General features: G+C 36.1%; 1 protein-coding gene across 1 annotated transcript in view; it reads left to right on the top strand.

Moving 5' to 3' along the window:
- LOC150084536 (protein amalgam-like) overlaps positions 1-25309 on the top strand; it is a 350510-nt gene that overhangs the window by 309529 nt on the left and 15672 nt on the right. The window contains exons 8-9 of the mRNA XM_090376474.1: positions 13666-13867; positions 19853-19924. Of these exons, the coding sequence (XP_090232600.1) occupies positions 13666-13867; positions 19853-19924 (274 nt within the window). The remainder of the gene's footprint in view (positions 1-13665; positions 13868-19852; positions 19925-25309) is intronic.

Here is a 25309-nt window from a genome sequence, read left to right as displayed (position 1 = left end):
GTTACAAAGGAGGTTAGGCAGGCGAAGGCAGATTACAAGAAATCTTTGGCAAGGGATGCAAAGAAAAACAGCAAAGAGTTCTTTACTTATGTAAACTTTAGAAGGAAGGGAATGATCAGATTGGTCCACTTGATATCGATGGGTCAACTGTTGATGATCCTGCTCAGGTAGCTAACACTAAATGAATATTTTGCATCGACATTCACACATGAGGAGTTATTCAGCAAGGGGAATGCTAGAAGTGTATTCAACTCTGGCAGTAAGCTAGAGAATCTTGTAATAACTGAGAGTAAAGTGGAGGAGAAATTGTTGAAGATAAATACAAGAAAGGCACCTGGGGTGGATGGGATCTATCCAGTTATATTAAAGGAGGCAGCAAAGGAAGTAAGCAAACCCTTAGCCATAATTATGAGAGCTTCCTTGGACTCAGGGGAAGTACCCATGGACTGGAGATGTGCAAATGTGACCCCAATTCACAAAGGAGGGTCAAAGGGCGACACAAGTAATTATAGACCTGTTAGTTTAACTTCTGTTTCCCGAAAATTAATGGAGGCACTGGTTAAAGAAGCACTGCAGGATCATATAGACAAGACTTCAGTTATAGCTCAGACACAGCATGGTTTTGTTAAGGGGAAGTCTTGCCTGATCAATTTGATTGGATACTATGATGCAGTCACAAGAGAACTGGATGCAGGGAATAACTTTGATATTATGTACTTGGATCTTAGAAAGGCTTTTGATACTGTTGCACATGGAAGACTGCTGCACAAATTGGAGCAGTGTGGCATTGGAGGCAAATTGCTGCTATGGATAAAGGGGTGGTTGAAGGGGAGAAGACAGAGTGGTAATCAATGGACACTGCTCATCGTGGACTAATGTTATTATTGGAGTCCCTCAGGGTTCAGTATTGGGTCCATTATTGTTTTCTGTATTTATAAATGATATTAATGATGGTATATCAAGCTTAATGTCCAAGTTTGCAGACGATACGAAGGTTGGCAGGGTTGTCAAGGACACTACTGACACTATGCTACTGCAACAGGATCTGGAAAGGTTGAGCAGATGGGCTGAGAGGTGGCAAATGAAGTTTAACATTGACAAATGTAAAGTACTACATATGGGAAACCGCAACACCAGAGCAACGTATCAACTCTGTCGTACTACACTGACAATGGTAGAGAATGAAAGGGACCTGGGGGTGGTTGTGCAGGCAGATATGAAGTTTTCTGAGAAGTGCAGACGGGCTGTAAGAGTAGCTCATGGAGTATTGTCGATGATATATAGGAATTTTTCTAGCAGGGATAAGGAGGTGACTATTCCCTTGTATAAGGCATTGGTCAGGCCACACCTAGAGTACTGTATACAGGTCTGGAGGCCTCATTTCAAGAAGGATGTAGAGATGCTGAAACGAGTACAGAGAAGGGCAACAAGATTAGTGAATGGAACAAAGGGGTGCTCTTACGAAGAAAGGCTTAAGTTTTGCAAATTACAGTGTCTGGGGACTAGGCACCAGCGACGTGATGTGATAGAGGTGTATAAAGCCTTGAATGGTTTGAGCATGCTCAATGCTGATGGGATTCTTCCTCTTGCTCAGAATAATCACCTGAGAGGGCATAAATTCAAATTGAGGAAAGACAGATGTAGGATAGACGTGAGGAAATTTGCCTTTAGCCAGCGGGTGGTTGGTTGGTGGAACAGATTTCCATCCCTTGTCGTGGAAGTTGATAGCCTAAATAAGTTTAAGGCTCAGCTGGACAGGTATTTCGAACGAACAGAGGGGTGAAGTGGAAGTGGTTATTTTTTATTTCTTTATTTATTTATTTATTTTTTTTTTTTGGCTGATGCTGCATAAGCTTGCTTTCTTGCATCAAATGCCTCTACTAATGCTAATGCTAAGAGGAAGAATCCCATCTTTTCTTCCAAACAGCTGTTCACTCTGTACAAATCGCAAATCCGCCCTACCATGGAATATTGTTCCCACATCTGGGGTGGGGCCCCCAAAACCTCTCTCAGGCTTCTAGATTCCATTCAGACGAGGGCAGTTAGGTTAATTAATGACTCCTCTCTAACAGTCTCTCCACTCTCTGTCTTATAGACGTTCTCTTTCTGTTGCATGCCTTTTCTACCGATACTTCCATGGGCACTGTTCTTCTGAATTGGCTTCTATAATTCCTGCTCTCTCTTTCAAAACAATCCGAGCACGTGCTTCCACCAGCTAACATCCATTTACTGTCCAATTTCAAACTTATTGAACCAACTTTTCATCTTTCTTGTTTATTCATTCAAATGCCATTTCCTGGAACAGCCTTCCTTCATACGTATTTCCTGAAAAAAATTACAGTCCACAGAAGTTCAAGTCTAATGTCAACAAGTATCTTTTTTCATCTTCTCAACCTCCAACTCAAGCATGGTACTAAGTACTATAGGCTCTAATACTTCTCGTGTTTGGGGTTTTCATAAAAAAAAAAAAAAAAAGTGCTGAGCTTGCTCAAGCTGTCATCAAGCATCATCAAAGGCTTTAGTCCTGCAATTTGCAGAACTAAAGCCTTTCTTGGTAAGAGCACTCCTTTGTTCCCCTCACAAATCTAGTTACCTTTCTTTGTGCTCATTCCAGCAACTTTACATCCTTCCCAAAATGAGGCCTCCAGACCTGTATGCAGTACTGAAGATGTGGCCAGGCCATTGCCTTATACAATGTGATAATCACTTCCTCGTCCCTGCCATCAAAATTCCTGTATATCATTGACAAAACCTATTAGCTGTTCTGGCAGCCTGTCTGCATTGCTCAGAAAACTTCATATCTGACTGCACAATTAACCCTACGTCTTTTTCATTTTCTACTGTTTGTTTGTTATTTAGTTTTTAGGAGCATTAGCAACTAAGGCCATATTGCTCCGGGGATATGTGGTGGTCATTCCCTGAACTTTCTGCATCCTCCGTATTTGGTGGGCATGGGCTCGAACCCCGGTCTAATCAAGAAGCGTGTGGTACACACTTTTTTTTTTTTTTTTTATGAAAACCCCAAACACGAAAGGTATCAAAACCTATAGTACTTAGTACCGTGCATGGGTTGAAGGAGAAGTATGGGGGAAGGGGATGCCGGAAACTTTGCTCTAGAGACTAAACATGGGTTTCACCACTTCAAGCCTCCAATAAGCAAAGTGGTGGTATTTCACCGGTTGATGCTGCTCCTGCCCATGGAGGCGCTGCATTTTCTACTAACCTGAATGTAGTATCCCACTTGATACATTACTCTGGGGTTACTGCTATCCATATGTAATACTTTGTATTTATAAATGTTAACCTTCAATTGCCATTTCTCAGCCCATCTCCCTAACTTTTCTAGATCCTGTTGCAGTGGCATACTGTCATTACCCACTCTGCCAACCTTTGTATCATCTGCAAAATTCAACATTCAGCATTAAGTATCATTGATTAATATAGCAAACAACAATGGACCCAATACTGAACCCCTAGGGACACCACTAATAACATTAGTCCATGAGGAGCAATGTTCATTGATTACCACTTTCTGCTTTCTCTCACTCAACTATCCCTTTACCATAGCAGCAACTTGTACTTAATATGTCATGCTGCTCCAATTTGTACAGCTGTCTTTTATATGCAACAGCATCAAAAGCATTCCTGAAATCCAAGTATATGATATCAAAATTATTTTTTGCATCCAGTTCCTTTGTGACCACATCATAGTTATCCAATCAAATTGGTCAAAGAAGATTCCCTCTTAAGAAACCCATGCTTTGTCTGAAGTATAATTGCAGCCTTGTCTAGATGATCCTGTATTACTTTTACTAGTGACTATTATTTTCTCTAGAACAGAAGATAAACTAACAGGTCTGTAATTACCCGTGTCACCAATTGATTCCTCTTAGTAAATTGGATACATTTGCACATCTCCAGCCCGTGAAGACCTCCACTGAATCCAAAGATGCTCTCATAATTAATGCTAAGCTTTTGTTTACTTCCTTTGCTGCCTCCCTTAATATAATTGGATAGATCTCATTCACCTCAGGTGCCTTTCTTATGTTTAACTTCAAGAATTTCTCTTCCACTTTCCTCACAGTTATTACAAAATCATTTAGCTGCCTGTTAGAGTTTAATAAACTTCTGGCATCCCCTTCCTTAAAGAATTCCTCATTTGCTCAGAATACTCATTTAGTTTGTCAGCAATCTGTGCAGGATCATCAGCAGTCAAACCATCGATATCGAGTGGACCAATTTGATTCATCCCCTTCCTTCTAGTGTTTACATAGTTAAAGAAATCTTTGTTGTTTTTCCTTGCATCCTTTGCCAAAGATTTTTTGTGATCTCCCTTCACTTGCCTGATCTCTTTTGTGACTTGATTACAGCCTAGTTTATATCCACCATAGGCTTCTGTATCGCCTGATAATTTATATGCATCCCATGCAATTTTCTTCTCTGCCACGAGTTTTATTAGTTCATCTGACATCCATTTAGGCCTATAAGGCCTAAATGGATGTCAGATGGAGAATATTTCTTAGTTTGTGTTTGTTATTGTTTGTTAGTTATTTGGTTTTTAGGAGCATTAGCAACTAAGGCCATATTGCTCCGGTATAAGCGGTGGTCATACCCTGACCTTTCCGCATCCTCTGTATTTGGTGGTGACGGGCTCGAACCCTGGTCTAATCAAGAAGCGTGTGCTAGGCCCTCTGCTCCTTCCCACCTGGCTATGGAGGCGCCTTTTAGTGTGTGTGTGAAAAGCCTAGTAGCTTCTATGATTAATTCCTTGAATGCTTCCCATTTAGAATTTTATGATGGTAACATCATCAGTATCAGTTGGTCTCACTGTATAGAATTTAAAAAGTGTCTGAGACCACTGTAATCACCTTTATGAAAGCAAAAACACCTTCTTTTACCCTTGATGGTACTTACACTTTTAAGTAAATCCCAAAGAAGAGCAGTGAGATTAGTGAGGAGGAACAAAAGTGTACTCTTACCAAGAAAGGCTTCAGTTCTGCAGATTGTGTCTTCTGGAAACTAGGCACCTGTGAGGAGATATAATTAAGGTGTTTAAGGCTCTGATTAGATTGAGTATGCTAAATGTTGATGGCATCCTTATTCCTATCACACACACACACACACACACACACACACACACACACACACACACACACACACACACACACACACACACACACACACACACACACAAGGGTATACAAATTTAAATTGAGGATGGTTGCAAGATAGATGTGCAGAAATTTGTCAGAGGATAGTTGATTGTTGAAACAAACTTCCATCTGATGCTGTAGAAGTGGGTAGCTTGAATAAATTGAAGGAAGAATTAAACAAATTATTAGAAGAGATGGACAGTTGAGGTAGATTTTTTTTTTTTTTTTTGCTGATTCTGATATTAGCCATAAGCTTGCTTCCTTGCATCATTTGCCAATACTAATTCTGAAGTCAGAGGGGAAGAAATTTTTCTCTTATAAATTGACAAACACTGATGTGGCCCTTGGTCTCTTTAAACTATTTCCCTGAGATCTTCTCCATTCTGCTCCTGCAGATTTAGCACTAGATTTATACATTTGATATCTTTTCTTAAGATTTTGAAATACTTAAACTTAGGTGTTCCTAAAAATAAAAAGGATTCTGTCTTACAAATCATTTAAACCTTTATTTCCTGAAAATCTTTAAAAGTGGCTTGATTTCATCCTTAGGTTTAAGGATGATTGGAATAATATTCTACCTTTTCTTAAAGAAAAAGAAAAAAAGCACACCCTCAGAATTGAGTTCAGCTTTGAAATTGAATGTCAAATCTGTCTGCTCTTCCCTTCCGAAAAGTGGTACCTCTGGCTTTGCAATAGAACAACTGCTAACCTCTCATAGGTCTTAATCAGCCCTGAGATAGGAAAGCAGTTAACAGTTTCCCTTTGAGTAAACTTCAGATCCAGATATGATTCCTATTTTTATTATTAAATTTTCCAGCCCTAAATTAAAAGAAATGTCTATGTCAGAATTATTCTCTTGACAGTTAGGAAGAATATTCTCTTTCTTTAAAAAAAAAAATAATTCAGAATCCAGTTCAGCTTAGAGATTGGATATCAATCTCTTTCTGCTCTTCCTTTCTGAAACTATTACAAAAATTTTTCTGCTCAGTTCAGTATCACAAATCTTATCAGCTATTTGCACAAGTTTATTGTGGTGGAAAAGGGTCTCTCTACTATTGCTAATCTCATCTCTACTGCTTTCCTTGCCATTCAAGCTTAACCATAATTAGCCATAATTTTCAGCTGGACTTGACACTGTTAACTCTAAAACTCTTATCCTCTTTATTGAGGAATATCTCTATCTCTGGTCATGTGATAAGTTTCCTTCAAAGTTCCATTTTTGAAGAAAACTTAACACATGACCAGAGATTAAAATTAATTGTCCACTCTAGGAAGATGGTTATCAGAATCATTTCTGCTGATATCCCCCAAGAAGGCACTTTATCCACTCTTTATCCACTTTTTGAATCCTCCATTTTTTTTTAGATTGTAATCTTCCCATAATTACTTACACGGGTAACTAGAAAATATGGACCACATCTCATTCTGCTGAACAAGCAGTGAGAAATAATAATATGCATAGATTTTGAAAATAATTCTTAGTTTCACCTCACAAAGTCTACATATACAGGTTTTTGCATTTATCCATAATATGCTTATCTTACTAAAATTTAGGGAAGTAAGTATGACACTGATCTGTTATATATTACTTGCAAGTAATGTTTGTATATGCTTATAAATGGCAGTAATGTTGTGGTGGGGGGGAGGTTAACATGTTAAATCTTGTATGTATGCCCACCAGTTCGTTCAGTAATGGAAAGAATAGTATGAGTATGTGTACAGTTTACCTGTGTATTATTGCATATTGCTTGTTCCTTCTGTGTTAAAATGTTTAAGCAGAAACAAAGTAGGTGTCTGAATCACCCCGGCAATTTCTGACACGTATGTGGACAGTTTACAACAAAAATTCAGAGGAAGAAAATCTACAGTATGAAATATGTGCATACTCTTTGTACTTTGGGTGCAAGATCAGGACAAAACTTAGAATCTACAAATGTCCTATATTACCTGCACTACATATCTGTAGATGTGGCTGACTGGGAAAATTAAAAATATACCTTTTGCTGGTACCATGATGTGGCTAGAATCATACAACCACACTGATGATTGCTATTTCTTTATGACAGAAATATCAGGGGTGCCCAGAAAAAGCAAGAACAGTATCAAATATCCTAATATATTATATGTAATAAGGCCTCTCTCCCCCATAATGAAGATCTGCTGATACCAGATCATCTCCCAAAATCATGGAATAAAGGAATCAGCAATGAATATAGTGATGATTGTTGTGTTGCAGACCTGCTGGACTGTCCACACCTTTCAAATTTGAGAAGTCTTAAGAATGCCAGGAGAGACGTCCAAAGATCTAAGCGGAGTAATAGACCTGCCGACGAAGTGGACCATTTGGCAGAACTCTACAAGTCTGCCAGACGTCTATATTTTAACACAATATATAGAGACAAAAAATCGGCTTGGGAGCAAATAGTTGAGCAGACATTAAACAGCGAATCCTGGGGCATGGCTTACAAAATAGTAGCTGAGAAAATTCACCCCAGCAAGATATTTTCATCAATGTTAACGATTGATAGAAGGGAGACCTTTTCCCTTCAGTGTGGATTCTATCAACACTGTTTTGAACAGTATCATCTATTAGCATAGCACTGTTCCAGAAACTACGCAACAAACAGATATGAGGATTGAGCACTTGACTTATTCAGGTCTAATACATGAAGAGCCTTTTACTTATGAAGAAACTGCATGGGCTATAGATTCAATGCAGGATGGGAAATGCCCCTGATTGGATCTTCTGGAGGTTGTGATTTTGAAAAGAATTTGGCATGCGTGTTCATAGCTCATTTTAAACATAGTTAATTCTGGTCTAAGGGATGGCTTTTTCCCTAGTATTTGGAAATGAGCCAACCTCAAAATATTGTTTAAGCATTCGAACAAACCTTTTAATGATGCATCATCCTATTGGCCAATTGCCCCCTGGCCTATGTTGGGCACGGTGTTAGAGAAGTTAATCATAGGCAGATTTTTGGTGTATTATAAAGATAAAAATTTACAGGTACAATCCCAGTATGGTTTTAACAAGGGTAAATGCGCCATTGATGCTATCAGACATGTGATTGATTCTGTTTCATCTACAGAATCAAGGTGTGTCCTCGGCTTCTTCTTGGACTTCAAAGGGGCCCTTGACACCTTATGGTGGCAGAGTGTCCTGGCAAAGTTCCGGGAGGCCGAGGTCTCTGCCCCTTACATCTGACTACTTTAATGAGAGATGTCTTTTAGTCTCATCGGGCTACCGCTTTGTAAGTAGACCTGTTACTAGGGGCTGCCCTCAAGGATCCGTACTTGGTCCAATTTGTTGGAACGCGGTCCTTGATGGTTTATTCGCTGGTGAGAATTGAGAAGGTCCTGAAAATAACGTATGCTGCTGACCTTGTGGTCTTAGTATTTAGAGAATCTAGACCTGAGTTAGAAATGAGAGCAAATGACATACTAAGTGATTTAAATTGTTGGTTCAAAACTCATAAGTTACAAATTTCGACATCTAAGACAAAACATATGCTTCTGAAGGGCTCTTTAAACTTGAACTGACCACCAAATATTAGACTCAATGATAATGCTATTCAAATTGTAAGATATTATAAATATTTAAGGATTATGATGGATGACCACTTCAATTTCATTATACGTGCTAAATATTTGCTTCAAAAAATTAAGGCACTTACAGGAAAAATAGAATTTCAAAATGTGTCTGGAGGGAGTTAAGTCTGCTGTTTTAAAGCTTTATTACAAATGTATCTTTATTCCGATAATATGTTATGCTGCAGGTGCATGGGGCTCTTGTATCACGAATTGTCAAGTCAAAAAACATGTAATACAAGCACAATGCTTTTTTCTACTTACTGTATCTAGAACTTGTAGAACCATCTCCACTTTAGCCCCACAAGTTAAAAATGAAAAACTACCAATAAATTATGAAGTAATTTATCACTATCTTCAGTATTTTAGGCAGAAAGCCTTGCTGGCAAGAGTCGGGAATTTCTCTATTGATTTGGACACACCAGTGAAGGAGGACAATCATAGAATAAGAACAGTTTATAAATGGTCTGGTTAACTGCTGAACAAGTTATAGTAACTAAATAATTTATCCCAAATATGATGGAGTATACTAAACAGCAAATTGCCTGGTTTAGCCCAAGTATGATTGCATTATTTTTACTGACTGGTCATGGTAGTGTAAGCTATACATGCTTGGGTTGGCTGCCATGCTATTATGTAAATGTGGGGCTCAGGAGACGGTTGTCCATTTAATATTGAATGTTATTTGTATCTAGATTTACAAAATAGATCTCCAACTCCTCACAAATGTGTACGAGGATGTGTTGCCTCAGTTTCTTAGTTGCAAGGAAAATCTTTATGCTTTTTCAGATTTTGCAGATTAATTGTTTAGATAAAGAAAGCGAATTTGTGATAATGAATTAGATGCAAATGATTAACATATAGTAAGTAAATTTAATGCTGAATAGTGTTCAGTTTTATATGTTTTACTACATCAAAAGATGTAGTCAATGTAAATATGTACAGAGGTCCTTATAATCCAAGGCATTATACTTGTTGAAAATTTCAAGGAAAATTCTTATGATGGATTTCTTGGAGATTGCAGTTTTTCTTTATTAACTGACAAATTGAGTCAGAATGGGGGTTTTTGAGCTAGTGTTTGTTGCTCAATCGAAACACCACCATTGGTCTTTATATTTGTATCTGAGCTGGAGACTGTAGGGTCGAAGGCTCCTAGTGAGACTGGTATGCTGATTATTAATGTAGCAGTGATTTTGTAAAGTGACAAGAACTGGATATTTTATTGGACAATAGAAGTGGACTATATTGAATGTTGTCTAACTATTCTGTCAACTGAGTATAATCGATTTTGAATACTGGTAAATTTTTGCAGTTGTATAATGATATGACAGCTGTTTTGTCATGAGTGCTGAAATGAGGTATTGTGATTGTGGTTGATGGCCTTTCGGGTTGAGGATGTTTAAAAAACTGTAACTTAGGGAATTGTAACCTGAGACATAGTACAGTTTTTAATGAATATTTTGCTGGTTGGACATCTTTGCCTGATGGATTGTTGGATAATGGTAGACAGACTAACATTGATGGTGTCTATTTAGACTTTTACATAAATTGTCAATGTCTTCTGTTTCATCTTGGGTGCTTGGGGTGCACCTGGATTGTTTGCCAAAAATGAATGGGTTTTATAATCGATGTTGAGGTTTTGTTGGTCTGTCGAGCTTTTAGACAATTGGTTATCTGTTAAGTATAACTTGTTCTGGTGGTAGGCAAATTATATTAAATGTATGGATGCTTTTAGTTTGTTCAACTGATCGGGAACTATGTGGATTGAATGCCCACGTATATTGGGTTTGCTTGGATTCATACTTCTAAGCTATGTTTTGATCGTGAACCATGTTTTAAGTTTACAACAGTTTGTGTTGTAATTCTTGTGGTCTAAAATTGAGATAAAAGAATTTCTCTGATTCTGTCTGCAGTTGGCAGACTAGAATAATTGTATATATTTAAATAGCTATGTTGCTAGTTCTGCACCTTAAAATATTATGGTTTTAAGGTGTTTAAAGTTGTATTAAAATTGATCCACTATATGTTTCTTTTCCTATAAACTTTTTCATACTTCTCTTTTCTTATGCAGGGGATGTCTTTTCTTTCTTCCCCTCCATTTTCCATACTATTCCCTCTAAATCCAATTTCCTTTCCTTGAATACCTTGGGGCTCCCAGATTTGCCTGATAGCCCCAGTAAGAGTCTTTTTCTTTTTTTTTTTTTTTTTGTGCTTGATCCTGGCTGCCTCCACATGGCTTTGGATGGTAGTCAGGGACCAGGTGTCCTCTGCCTCCTGACTGCAAAATGCCAGGTGCCGGCACTCAACATTCAACACAACCCACACATACACTATACATACCTGCACATACACACACTTGCCGGCATTGGCACCATGTCTTGTCAGATGCATCAGTAGCGTATAGGAGAAACCCTGGAGACCTCCATACAATACACAAATACTTTAAAATTACTTTATCCACACCTACAGATTTGGACTATAAATCACAAAATTATAACATGCCACACTTAATTAAGCAAGAAGTGGTGAATGATTTAGTTTGTGGTTTAAAATTATCTGAAGATTAAGCAGAACTCCTTGGTTCTAGGTTACAATAATAGGTCAGTTACTTGAAGCAGAAACTAAAATTACAGTATATATCAAAATTGTCACAAATGTTTCGTTATGGAAAATGGCATGTGTTTCTGCAGATATTAGAGGTCTTGTGAATGAAATAGGCATTGAACACAATCCAAGTGAATAGCATATATTTTTTGATGCCTCAAAAGCAGTTTTGCTGCACAATGGGAATGTATTCTCATCAGTTCCTCTACTTCACACCGTTGGCTTGAAACAGGAAAGTATGTCCAAGATTTTATTATTTTTTTATGAAAAACACAAGCATGAAATGTATTAGAACTTATAGTACTTAGTACCGTGCACGGGTTGAGAAGATAGTTGATATTAGACTTGAATTTCTGTAGATTGTAATTTTCAGGAAATATGTATGAAGGGAGGTTGTTTCAGAAAACAGAAGTTAAGGGAATAAGTGAGATAGTGAAATAACTCTACGTCTCATAGTTTTCTGATCTTCTCCCACATTATTCAGATATTCTGTAGCACTCCCCATATCTCCACCTTCCTCGTGGTCAGCCCTACGCCTCCAAAAAACTTTCTTTCAACTCCTACATAACTGTCTTTCACAAACTCTCCCAAACTTATCTTCCAACTCTCCTACTTTTCTCTCAAGGCTTTCCAAACTCCACCAGGACCTTTTTCCAACTCTCTTTTCCTCTCTCACAAGTCTCTCTCTCTCCTACCATTCTCCATTCTCTTCTTTTGACCAATAATTTTCCCCTCAAAAATGTTCCTCTTCTCTCTCATTCGCTCCTGTCCTTTTTTTTCTCTGTTCAGGCTGTACCCTGTTTGGACGAGCCTTTTTTTCCCCCATGGAGTACAGATAATTAGTTACTGAGATGTTTCCCTCTGCAGCCATCATTTAGTGATCAATGATCACTAAATGATAGCTGCAGATTTTCTTTACCTTTTCAGTTTCACTCTTTAGCAGAAGTATCCACCCTACAGTTTTATGGATCATATTAGGGTCAGTCTCTTTATCCCTTCCCCCAAACTTATACTACCAGCCATTACAATATGGCACACTATGGCCATAGATGCTAATGCACCTAAAAAATCCCCAAACAAACAGCCATTACAATAGTTTCGAGGCGGTTCATTTGCAGATAACACAGCCATCTCTCCTACAGTTAATCTTTAATTATTCTGTTTACGTTCTGCACCTTTCCTATTTTCACACACAGACTAGTTTCCATTGACAGTGTTTTACAGCACTCCACCTCAAATGAAAATCTGCTGGAAGTTCTAAATAAACAAGCAAATAGCCCAAACCTACTGTTTTATATATTTCATTCTAAAAAAAAAAGAATTGCACATGACATTGGTTTGTTTTGTTTTCAATACAGTAATGAAGAGAGAAGAACACTAAATTTTAAAAAAGTACAAATAGTACTTAATACATGATGTGTTTTTCTTCAATTCAATTCAGCAAGATGTCCTGCAAGGCAGAAGTTTTGAAAGTCACAATTAATTTTGAACTGCTACGGAAAACTATAAAAAAGGGAGGAATGATAACTTCATAAATTTTGTTGCAATAAACTGCTTTGTGAGTTGTCATATTAAATGTTCTCTGATGGAAAAAGTTTTTTGTTTATTTATCTTGTTCAGAATTCTTATTATAATTTAGTTTAGAGTTAACAGAACTTGGAAATCAGATAAGAAACACCTCACCCAGTAGTTGCATTGTTAACCTTGATTTTTTATTACAAATCATAAAGAATATCACAAGCATTAACTATGAATGATAGACCGCAGCTATTCTGCTTCACTATCTTTTTGAAGAGCTTTCTCTCTCTCTCTCTCTCTCTCTCTCTCTCTCTCTCTCTCTCTCTCTCTCTCTCTCTCTCTCTCTCTAACAATAGTAGTTGCTAGATTCCCTCCGGCCATGCTGATTGGACAGTAAGAACCATTAGTTACAAACAATCATGACCTATTTAATTGCCGATATGATGACAGTCACAAATACTTTGGTTTACTAAAATTGGCAATTGTTTTGTTGGATAACTTTTACAGTGAGTTGCCAGCTTTTCACATAAGGTAAATTTGCCTATTGTCAGTGTTTTACTCATTACTTTTTTTTCTAGAACTTAAATTATAACAGACTGAATTATCCTTGCATGTCTGCTCATTATGTTTACAATGTATTAGCATGGTTTATACAGTGACATAAAACCCTTCTTCAACAGTAATTATAATAATTAAAAAATTTATTGTTATATAACAGAGAAATTTTAGGTTTCTTCCATTATTTTATAATTACAATAAATATAAAATAAATTATTTTAAGGTTCACATTTTTTCCTTACAGCAAAATGATTCATCCGGAACACAAAATTCATGGGAAGAGGTGACGATTCCAGCAGAACAGATATCAGGATATGTAAAGATGGGCTTTTACCATTTCACAGGATTACATCCAGCCACATCTTATAAAGTAGTAATTCAAGCAAGAAATAACTTTGGATGGAATCAGCCAAGTGCTGAATTCATTTTTTCAACTGAAGGAAAAGGTATTTAATCACCTTGAATGGACCATGTACGATGAAATATCTTAGCTGAATAAATTAAAATATTAGCTATTAAAATTTTAAAAGAAATATTATAATATTATTTCAATGTTTCAAATATCTAAATTTGAATATAAAATGATAATTTTAGTAGCATTTATGTAATAAAAATTGATGCCATTTATTTATGAATGAACTTTTTTTCTAATATAATAAACTAACACTGTTTTGTCTTTAGTTTCAAACTTGATGATGTATAAAGCAACTAAAAATAATTCTTTTTTTTTTATTTATGGTAATTGGAAGCATCTCTTTTGCAATATTTGTTAATAAGCAATGGTGTAAAAAAAAAAATATATATATATATATATATATATATATATATATAAGTTCCATGATTCAGCTTAATTAAAAAACAAAAGGCCTTAGCAGAGATAATGGTGATTACTTTTATATTCTCTTGAATATGTTAAGTATAATAGATCCTCTGAAACTTTTTTTGAGGTGGCAATTTGAGATATGAGCATCCTATAAGTTTTTCACTCTCCTTCTGTGTATTTGTTATGACAAGCAAATGTGAGGGTGGTAATTACTAAGCATTCTTCAGAATGGACTAATGTACCAAGCAGCTACATTAGTCCATTCACCATTGGGCCTCTTCTTGTTTCTTATTTTCCTCAGTGATATTGCTGAGGGTGTACAAGAAAAGCTGTTAGAGTTTGCTAATGATTTAAAGGTAGTTGGGATGGTAAATAATTGGGGCCCTGGCTATGTGCTTCAGAATGGTTTGGATATATGATTACACATATGATCTTAAAAGGTTATTACTAAAGGTTATTGAACTTAAGGTGGTTTAGGATGAGAAAGATTTAGTGGTTATGATATTAGCAGACATGAAGTTTTCTCTACAGTGTAAGCAGGTGGTTAGAAAGCTTAACATTGATCTGTACGATCCTTTCTAGCAAGAAGGATGTTATTATTCCTCTTGAAAAAAAATTTGCATCCGTAGGCATCAGAGGATCTAAAGATCAACTAGATTGAGAACAGCTCTGAAATCTGCATCTTCTAAGATTTCAGAGATGCAGATTTCAGCTGCCTGGCAGCCTAGTACACATTTTTTGAGGCACCAAAAATAAGCAGTGAGCCTCAGGGAGGAAACTGGATACCCAATTACAAAAAACAGCTGGAAAACCATAGGATGGAAGCTTATTTAGAAGGTCTTTATGCCAAACAAAATCAAAAGCCTTTGAAATGTCACCAAACTTTTCCATTGAATTTGTACATAGATGGATAACATAATCCAGAATATAACCAGTGGATCGACACTGATGGAATCCATACTGGCAATTGTTGATCAGATGAAAGATTTCCGGATATTTTAAGTTGGCAGTTAATTGATTTCTCCATTACTTTGGAAAGAGTAGAAGTAATTGCAATGGGTCGACAATTGGATTTGACACCCTTTTTAGGAACTGGCTGGATATGAGCAAACTTCCAAACAGAAGGAAAAATACCTTTGAAATAAGAAAGTGAAACAAGACAACACAAAACAGGAGTAAGTTCAGAGACAGGCACAGGTTTTGAGAACAAGTGGGTAAATACCATCAGAACCTGGAGCTTTCTTAGCACCAGATTCAACAAAATCCTTCTGACATCCTGTTGATGGAAAACCACAGGAGGCGTTGAATGGAGTGTACTGGGAAAGGTTTGAGGTGATTTACCAAGATCATCAATACATGAGTTGGAAGGAAAATAGGATGCTAGCAGGTCAGCTTTATCTTTGACTGATGTGGCAACAGAACCATTTGGTTTTGACAGAGGTGGCAACAGAGATGGGTAAAAATTGCAGGCAATAGCTTTATAAAGTATAAATAAAACTTAATAATTATTTTTATTATTATGTAATGTCACTTATAAAAACGTAGTACTGGAAATATTTTATAATAAAAATTCATAAATATTATACAATTTCAGAGAATATAGGCTTAATGGTTCGCATTAAAAATATTATGTTGAAAGGGGTTCGCACATCAAAAAATGTTGGGAACCGCTGTACTAGGGTAAAGTGACGAGACGTCCCGGATTTAAGTTGTTTGGATACTCAATTACAATAAACAGCTGGAAAACCATAGGATGGAAGCATATTTAGAAGACCTTTATGCCAAACAAAATTAACAGCCTTTGAAATGTCACCAAACTTTTCCATTGAATTTGTACATAGATGGATAACATAAGCCAGAATATCACCAGTGGATCGACACTGATGGAATCCACACTGGCAATTGTTGATCAGATGAAAGATCTCCGGATAGTTTAAGTTGGCAGTTAATTGATTTCTCCATTACTTTGGAAAGAGTAGAAGTAATTGCAATGGGATGACAATTGGATGTAAGGGATTTGTTACCCTTTTTAGGAACTGGCTGGATATGAGCAAACTTCCAAGCAGAAGGAAAAATATCTTTGAAATAAGAAAGTGAAACAAGACAACACAAAACAGGAGTAAGTTCAGGAACAGGCACAGGTTTTGAGAACAAGTGGAGAAATACCATCAGGACCTGGAGCTTTCTTAGCACCAGATTCAACAAAATCCTTCTGACATCCTGTTGATGGAAAACCACAGGAGGCATTGAATGGAGCGTACTGGGAAAGGTTTGAGGTGATTTACCAAGATCATCAATACATGAGTTGGAAGGAAAATAGAATGCTAGCAGGTCAGCTTTATCTTTGACTGATGTGGTAACAGAACCATTTGGTTTTGACAGAGGTGGCAACAGAGATGGGTAAAAATTGCAGGCAATAGCTTTACAAAGTATAAATAAAACTTAATAATTATTTTTATTATTACGCAATGTCGCTTATAAGAACATAGTACTGGAAATATTTTATAATAAAAATTCAGAAATATTATATGATTTCAGAGAATATAGGCTTAATGGTTCACATTAAAAATATTGTGTTGAAAGGGGTTCACACATCAAAAAATGTTGGGAACCGGTGTACCAGAGTAAAATGACCAGAAGTCCCAGATTTAAGTTGTTTGCCCCACATTGCAAACTGTCCCAGATTGGACCTGTAGCCTCCATATTTTTATCGTGAATCACAATTTTTATGTCATGAATCATGATAAAATAAAGTTAATTGATGCAGATGAAGAAGAAAGTGAGCTTTTTGATGATATATTTAAAAAAAAGTATGCTAATAATTCAAAAATAAAAGTATGGAATGACAAAAGAATACCAACAGATATGAGGTGGGTTGAAATATTTAAACATTTTGACACAAGGAACATACCATGCAGGCATTTGGAAAGAGTAATTGGATTTGCATTGTTTGCCGGGAACCAATGGTGCAACAGAAAGTTTTTTTTTTTTTTTTTTTTTGGTAGTAAATAAGTTGTGGACGTCAGAAAAAACACAATTGACCGTAGAAACACTGAAAGCAATACTATGAGTTAAATGCAATTTTGCTAATTCTTGTGAAGAATTTTTTGAATAAATAGCAAATAATGAAAAATTCACTCTGCAGAAAATATATTTAATTTCTATTGTTTTTATTGTTAAAAGAAGTATGTATTATTATTACCTAATACCTAATGAAATAGGTATTTCTGTGAAATAAAACAAATATAGACTATATATATATTTTTAAGAAGCGTAATATTTTATTTTATAAGTTTAGTTCAAAGAAGTATACTTATTTACAGCCACTCCCCAGCTTATGAAATACTCTACCTACGGAAATTCGACTTTACGTAAGTTTTTGCCGGTCGGTGCAAACTTAAAAAAATCGTGGAAACGTATTTTGCATCCCTTAGTAATAAATGGAGGTATCGTGAAAATATCGTAATGTGAGCCCACTGTTTTCGTTTTGTTAATTTGTTCCAAGACCTTGGAAGTTGAAACTTTCACTATATAACTAAGCTATTTATCTCTCTAAAAGGTCATTTTTATAATGGAAATTGTACTACACTTTCATCAGTATCATATGTTCCATTATAAGAATCAATTTTGAATGACTTTGTAATATTTTTCTAAAACACATTTCTGGAGGTCACTACAATAAAACAATAAAAACAATTTGCACTTTCTGGTTTATTGGGCTTTTCTGTTAGCGCAATCTATTATAGAAGGGTAGTAAACTCAATCTTATTGCTTTTGCGATAATACCAATATCTGGAATTCTGTGGGTTTTTACGTTACGGTATTATGGTGAAATTTACTGAAATCTGCAGTCATATAGAAAACAAATTTTCAGAATCTTCTCTTCATTCCTATTTATTTATTACAATGGTGAAGGAAAAGGGACCAACGGAAAGTGCAAGGAAACGAAACAAAATTGATTTAGAAATGAAGATGATTAATTAAGAAGTACAAAGCAGGAAAAAGTTTGTCATCTGTTGCATGGAATTAGGTCTCGCTACTTCAAAGTGAATACTAGTTTAAGGGACAGTGCATGTATAAAAGAACATTTTAAAGGATAAATGCATTTAAGATCAGCAGTGATCACAAAACAGTGTTCAGGTGCTATATTGAAAATGGAAAAGCTATTAATAATATGGATGGAAATCAGATTTTTATAAAAGGTGGGTCAAATTTCCCCTGAGTCCAATGGCCATTCAAGCAAAAGCAAGAAGTATTTATGAAGATATTAAGATAAGTATGACGAACCAAAAGCCAAGTTCATGGCAAGCAATGGGTGGTTTAATAGGTTCAAGCATTGCGCTGGTTTCCAAAACATTATAGTATATGGTGAAGTCACCAATGCTGATTCTGCAGCAGCAGAGAAATTTTGTGATGTGTTGGAAAAAACCCCTTCTTCCACAGCTCACAACTTCCACAGCAGCATGCTTATCAGCTGGAGAGTTAATTCTGGCAACGATGCCCGAAAGGTAAAACTTGCTGACGTTATGCCTGTCACCTCTCTCTTTTTGTAATTTTATAATTTTGAAATTTTTGTAATTTTTCCTGCGCATGAGATAAAAAAAAGTAAATAATTCTATTTACATGTTCGTCAAACATTTATTTTTTTGCTTCAATCAAATTTGCGATTGCTGCATAAGCATTTAGGGAAATTCTGACTTAAGTAGAGTTCCGGGTGACTCAACCCTTGCATAAATCGGGGGGTGGCTGTAATTTATATTTTGTATGTGAATATATTTTTATAAATAAAAAATTAAAAAAAGTGTAATTGTTTTTAGAGAAGGTTGAAAAATCGATGTCCCGCATTGGAATACTAAGGATCTGGTCACTTTATACTAGGGATACCAATTATAATTAGTATCATATATACTTCAGTACCAATTAATTTTCTTTGAGGATGAGTTATGCATTATTGCATAACTCATCTTAATCATTTTTATAAAATATGGGTCTCATCAAGATCCATTATTGGTAAAAATGTAGCTCATTGCAGTCAGTCCTAATTTCTTTTTATAACAGAACATGAAGAAAGGTGCATATATATCAGTATAACACCTAATTGATTTTTTAAATGTCAATGTCAAATTAATTGAACTTACAAAAAGTGAAATTACTTTATGTGCAAATTATTCACTTAGGTTCAGAATACTTAATGTTTGTGAAAAATTTTTGGTAGACTGGATGTGAACTGCAGTCCATAAATTGGTGATGTCCCCCTGACACACATTGCATTTGGCCATATAGCTGCCTCTCCATAAATTTTTCCATTTCTTACTGTTTATATTTTACCTGGGCCTATTTTTGGACTTGGTTTTTTTGTAATGTCCTGAAAATTGTGTGTTATACAATAACATAAATATATATAAGTTTGAAAAAACCCTTATTTTATCCTTTATTATATCTTCTAAACATTCAGTAAGTGAAAAAAGTGTACATATGTATGTAAGTATGTGTATTTGGTTCCATCATCTTGTTCTTAACTTCTAAGTTTTAAATTCTAAGTTGCAGTTTGACAAAAAACCATTGAATAACTTTAGTATTACTGAAAATTTGGTATATTTGTTTTCAGCCATTACCCAACGTGAAGAATCTAATCCATTTCCAGGAAGTGAAGAATGGGTGCATCCTACAGAAGAATTTGGTTAGTGTTACATGCTTCAGTAGATTAATATTTATGATAATCAGGATGAAGTACATTGAGCGGACAGAAATCATGGGATACCTACCTAGTAACGGGTAGGCCCACCTTTCACCCGGATAAGGGCAGTCACACAGCGAGGCACTGATCTACTAGTTCACAAAAGCGTTCCACAGGTATTTCCATCCATATTTACTGCACTGCTGTCCATAATTCCATTGCATTCCTGGGGGGGGATCCAAAGCTCGAATGGACCTTTCCATAGCATCCCAAAGATGTTTCATGGTGTTCGTGTCCGATGAACAGGGAAGCCATTTCATGGTGGTAAAATCTGTGGAATTCTCTTCGAACCATATTCTAGTCACCATGGCTCTGTGGGGAGGCACACTGTCCTGCTGGAAGAGCCGATTTCCCTGTGGGTGTACAATGACCATGAAGGGATGCAGATGTTCTGCAAGGATGGACTCATAACCTGGACCATTCAGAGATGCTTCTAGACATACCAGCGGTCCCAGCATGTTGCAGTTGTATGCCCCAGACCATTACCAACTGTCTGAACAGTTCCTTGTTGACATGGCGGGTGCATAGCTTTGTGCAGTTTCTGCCAGATATGCACCCTCCCATCGTGCTTGAAATAACTGGAAATTAGCATTAGTAGAGGCACATTAATGGGATTCATCAAACCAGGAGACCCATCTCAAATCATCCAAGGTCCAGCACCAATGTTCTTTTGCCCAGTTGAGGTGTAGAGCCCTGTGTCATGGTGTTAGCAATGGGACTTGGTGGCTCCCATAACCTATTGCAGATAATGATCGCCTCATGTCTTGGTGGAGACGTTTCTGCACCTCCCTCATTGAAGTTGGCAGTGATTTGTGCCACTGTCACTCTCCAGATGGCTGAAACAATGCAAGACAGATGTCAATGGCCATGTTCATCAACCACCATCATTCTTCACCCATAGCACTGTCCACGATGAGATGTTATTCTGGAAATGGCATATTCCTGATAAACGCTTGATACTGTCAAAAGAGAATAGTGCAATTTCTGTAGCACTTAAGACCAGGATTTTCAGTGTTTTTTGTCCTTTATTATTGTATTCACTGTTGACACTGACACATCTAAATTCTGTGTGATACTTGTTAATGTTTGACTGTTTTCATACATCCTTATTATTTTAATTTTCTGATCCAAAGCAATTGCTTTTCTTTTCTTGGTGAATATAATAGTATCACTGTCACTTATTTTGCACCATGATAACGGTCAAAATGAAATTTTCTGTAAAGAACTTCACAGGGTTAAGGCAGAAACACACTATTATCACATCATGCAAGCTTACATTTTACTAAAGCCCATTTCTGGAGGTCACTACCATAAAACAATAAAGACAATTTGCAGTTTCCAATTTATTGGGCTTTTCTGTTATATTCATTATAAACAGGTAGTAAATTCGATCTTATTGCATTTGCAATAATACAGCTGGAATTCTGTGGGTTTTTACATTATTATGGTGAAATGTGTCTCTCCTTTACTGAAATCTTCATTATAAACAGGTAGTAAACTCGATCTTATTGCATTTGCAATAATACAGCTGGAATTCTGTGGGTTTTTACATTATTATGGTGAAATGTGTCTCTCCTTTACTGAAATCTTCAGTCATAAAAAAAAACAAATTTTCAGAATCTTCTCTTTATTCCTATTTTTTAAGCTTGTTACTCTGTATCTCACTTGTGCAATTTGTCCTTGTCATGTTTGTGATTATTGATTGCTTATTTCTTTTTTCACTGTTTTAAATTTTACAATCCTACCTGAGCATGATCATCAATAGTCAAACCATCTATGTTAAGTGGACCAATCTGATTCATCCCTTTCCTTCTAGAGTTTACATAAGTAAAGAACTCTTTGCTGTTTTTCTTTGCCAAAGATTTCTCGTAATCTGCCTTCACCTGCCTAACCTCCTTTGTGACTTGATTACAGACTAGCTTATATCTGCCGTAGGCTTCTGTGTCCCCTGATAATTTATATGCATCTCATGCATTTTTCTTCTCTGCCACAAGCCACATTTTTTTTTTTTTTTTTTATGAGAACCCCAAACACGAGAGGTATTGGAACCTATAGTACTTAGTACCATGCTTGGGTTAAAGGTTACGTCCTTAGGTTATGCCCTTAAATAATAATAATAAAAAAAAGATATTATCTAAGTGGAAAAGCATCGCCATTAATTCATCTGATATCCATTTAGGCCTAAACCTCGAACAGTATTTCTTAGTTGGTATGAAAAGCCTAGTACCCTGCAAGATTAAGTCCCCGAAGGCTTCCCATTTAGAATTCATCATTGGTAACATCATCAGTTGATTCCACTGTATAGAATTTAAAAACTCTCTGAGACCACTGTAGTCACCTTTATGAAAGCCAAAATCTTTCCCCTGATGGTAGTTACATCTTTAAGTAAATCCCATATCAGTACACTGTGATCACTTTCACCTAGTGGTTCTTACATAAGCAAAGATAGTAAGTAATTCAATGCATTTATTTGCTTTTTACCATAAGATTGCTAATTTTTTCACCTAATGTGAGATTAGGAGATACCAGTAGCATCAAAACATAACTAGTGCCTTGGAGTTTTTAATTAATAGCAGATTTTCCTTAGGTTATGCCCTTAAATAATAATAATAAAAAAAAGATATTATCTAAGTGGAAAAGCATCACCATTAAAATATTCTTTGTTAGTGTATTTGGTTTTCACTTCATTTTCATTACTGGTTGTTAGAAGTGAGGTAGTTAGGGTTTTTTTTTTTTTTTTTTTTAAAGATGATATGGGTAATGGATATCTAAGAATATCTGCTGTTTTCTAAAGATAATTGTTTTGTTATCCATATGATGTCAGAATTAAGAAAAAATTATAAGGTGCACAATTTCTTGCCTTTTATCTCAAAAAAGAAAAATGGTATATAAAAACAACCATGCACTCATCCTTGAATTTTTTTTTTTGCACTTTTATGCTCTATTTGTTATGTAAAAACATTTTAACATAACATGCACTCTGTAAATCAAGAGCAGAGATCCCTACTGTAGTGATGAAATAGAGACCTTGGCAGTGTCTCAGTTTTTTAAATGTTAGTAGATTCACTAACATTTAAAAATTTCAAGTGATGCTATATGGTTTAAAAAGATAATAGCAACTTAAGCATGTTGCTAGTATCTAATAATCATTATGTAGAACTATGCATAATAGTGTATGACTCTATATTGAACAAAAATACAAACCTTAATGGCAAGTATTCTCCTCAGTCTTCATTGGGAGCAGAATGATTGCCTGATAAAAAAATTGAACACAGTAAAGCATGTGAGTTTTATTTGATTTCAACAACTGTGTTGAAATATACCCATGATCCTATGGTCTAATATTCCATAGGGAAAACATAGCCCATTTTAAAGGTGTATAGAACAGTTTTGTTTAAATGGAAGTTTTAATTCCTTACAGTGCTTCATTATTCACTTAGACAAAATATGTTATTCACAGTATTTGGCATATATTTTGCTAATAGAGCCAACTGCCTTCTGATGAGAACCCATGAGCTTCAAATAGCTGTCCTGGTGGTGTCTCAGATCTTCATTTGTATATGGGTTCATCTTATCAGATGCTATACAGTTTAAAAATATGAAACAACTTACGCAGAACCATGGATACTGATGTTTATCTCTGAGTTGAATATACAGAATTTATATTTGCAGTGCTCAGAGAACTTCATATCTGAAGTTCTCTGAGCACTGCAAACAGGGTTCCAGGACAGCCCATGGGGTTCTGCCAATGATATACAGGAATTTTTCCAGTAGGGATAATGAGGTGATTATTCTGTTGTATACGGCAATGGTTAAGCCATAGCTTGAGTACTGTCATATCATGGCATACAGGTTAGGAAGCCTCATTTGTGGAAGGGTGTGGATCTGTTGGAGCGGGTGCAGAGAAGCACAAGTTTAGTGGGGAACAAAAAGGTGTTTGTACCAGGAATGGCTTCATTTTTGTAAATTGCATCTTTTGGAGACTAGACATGTGCGAGGAGATCTGATTGAGGTGTTTAAGGCTCTGAATGGATTGAATATGCTCAGTGCTGGTGGAATCCTTCCTCTTGCTGAGACTGTGTGCAGATGGAGGGGAGGATTTAAAAGATGTATGGAATTTTGTCTTCATCCAGCAGGTAGTTGATTGTTGTAACAAACTACTATATGTTGTAGAAGTGTGTGTGTGTGTTGGGAGTTTAACGGCACATAAGCTGCTGCGGCTATAATGCACCTATTCACAGGAAAATGCTAAAAACAAAATTTAGGTATAACCACTTGGTTTTGTTTGCATCATCTCCAATAATATGTTGTAATGTCATTGGTTCTTGTAGATTTCTCAGGGAAAACAGGACGGATGTTCAGTCCTGTTGATTGATAGCGAGGGCAGTCAATCAGAATATGTTTGACTGTTAAATTTTCTGAACAGTGAGGAGGATCTTTGCCTGTGAGTAGATGGAGGCGAGTCATATGTATGTCCGATTTGCGCCTGTGAAAGTACCACTTCTTCTCTTTGCACTGGTAGTTGATTGTTGTAACAAACTACTGTGTTGTAGAAGTGTCTGTGCTATGGGGGTTTAATGGCGCATAAGCTGCTGTGGCTATAATGTGCCTATTCACAGGAAAATGCTAAAAACAAAATTTAGGCATAACTACTTGGTTCTGTTTACAGACATATTTAATAATTTATCATATAGTCCAATTATTTTCAGATAAGAGAAAAACTCATTGATGTTTGCATCATCTCCAATAATACAGCCAGGGCTTGCATAACGCGAGTTCAGTTACCACTATTTGAAAAAATTATACCACTTTTAACTTTACACGATGCAAATTTCCAGTTAACCCGATCTTTTTTCTTTATGTGATAGTTCAAAAAGATTTTAATCGCGCATTAAGCTTACTGTGCGTCGGACAGGCAATAAACAAACGTTTGCCTGCTGTCTGCCTCAGTGTGTTCCATCAACCATCGGAAGAAGATGTGTTACTTGTTTGTCTCCTGCTAATAAAGTCAATGCACACTTGCATTTAAAAATTCTGATTTTTAAATGAGCCAGATGAAAATGTTACTGCGAAGGAGATAACGGTAAAAGAACTAGATGAAATCTTTCATATCGCAGAGAACCTCAAATAAAAAGATTTGAGGTTCTCTGCGATTTTTATTTTGCCAGGGCCCAGAGAAGATTGTTGTTGGCTATCGGAAATTGATTGATGAAAAGAGAAAGTCAGCACTGTTCAAATATTTTCATAACAAATTGTTTCTTTATTGTGTATCTGATGTCAGAGGTTCCCAAACTTTATCGGTTCACAGTGCTCTTAGTGTCTCTGTTA

The sequence above is a fragment of the Mastigoproctus giganteus genome, chromosome 6 (assembly GCF_048544385.1).
Source record: "Mastigoproctus giganteus isolate SK-2022 chromosome 6, ASM4854438v1, whole genome shotgun sequence".
Classification (NCBI taxonomy): domain Eukaryota; kingdom Metazoa; phylum Arthropoda; class Arachnida; order Uropygi; family Thelyphonidae; genus Mastigoproctus; species Mastigoproctus giganteus.
Note: the sequence above shows the minus strand (reverse complement) of the source record. Positions and strands in the feature narration are given on the sequence as shown.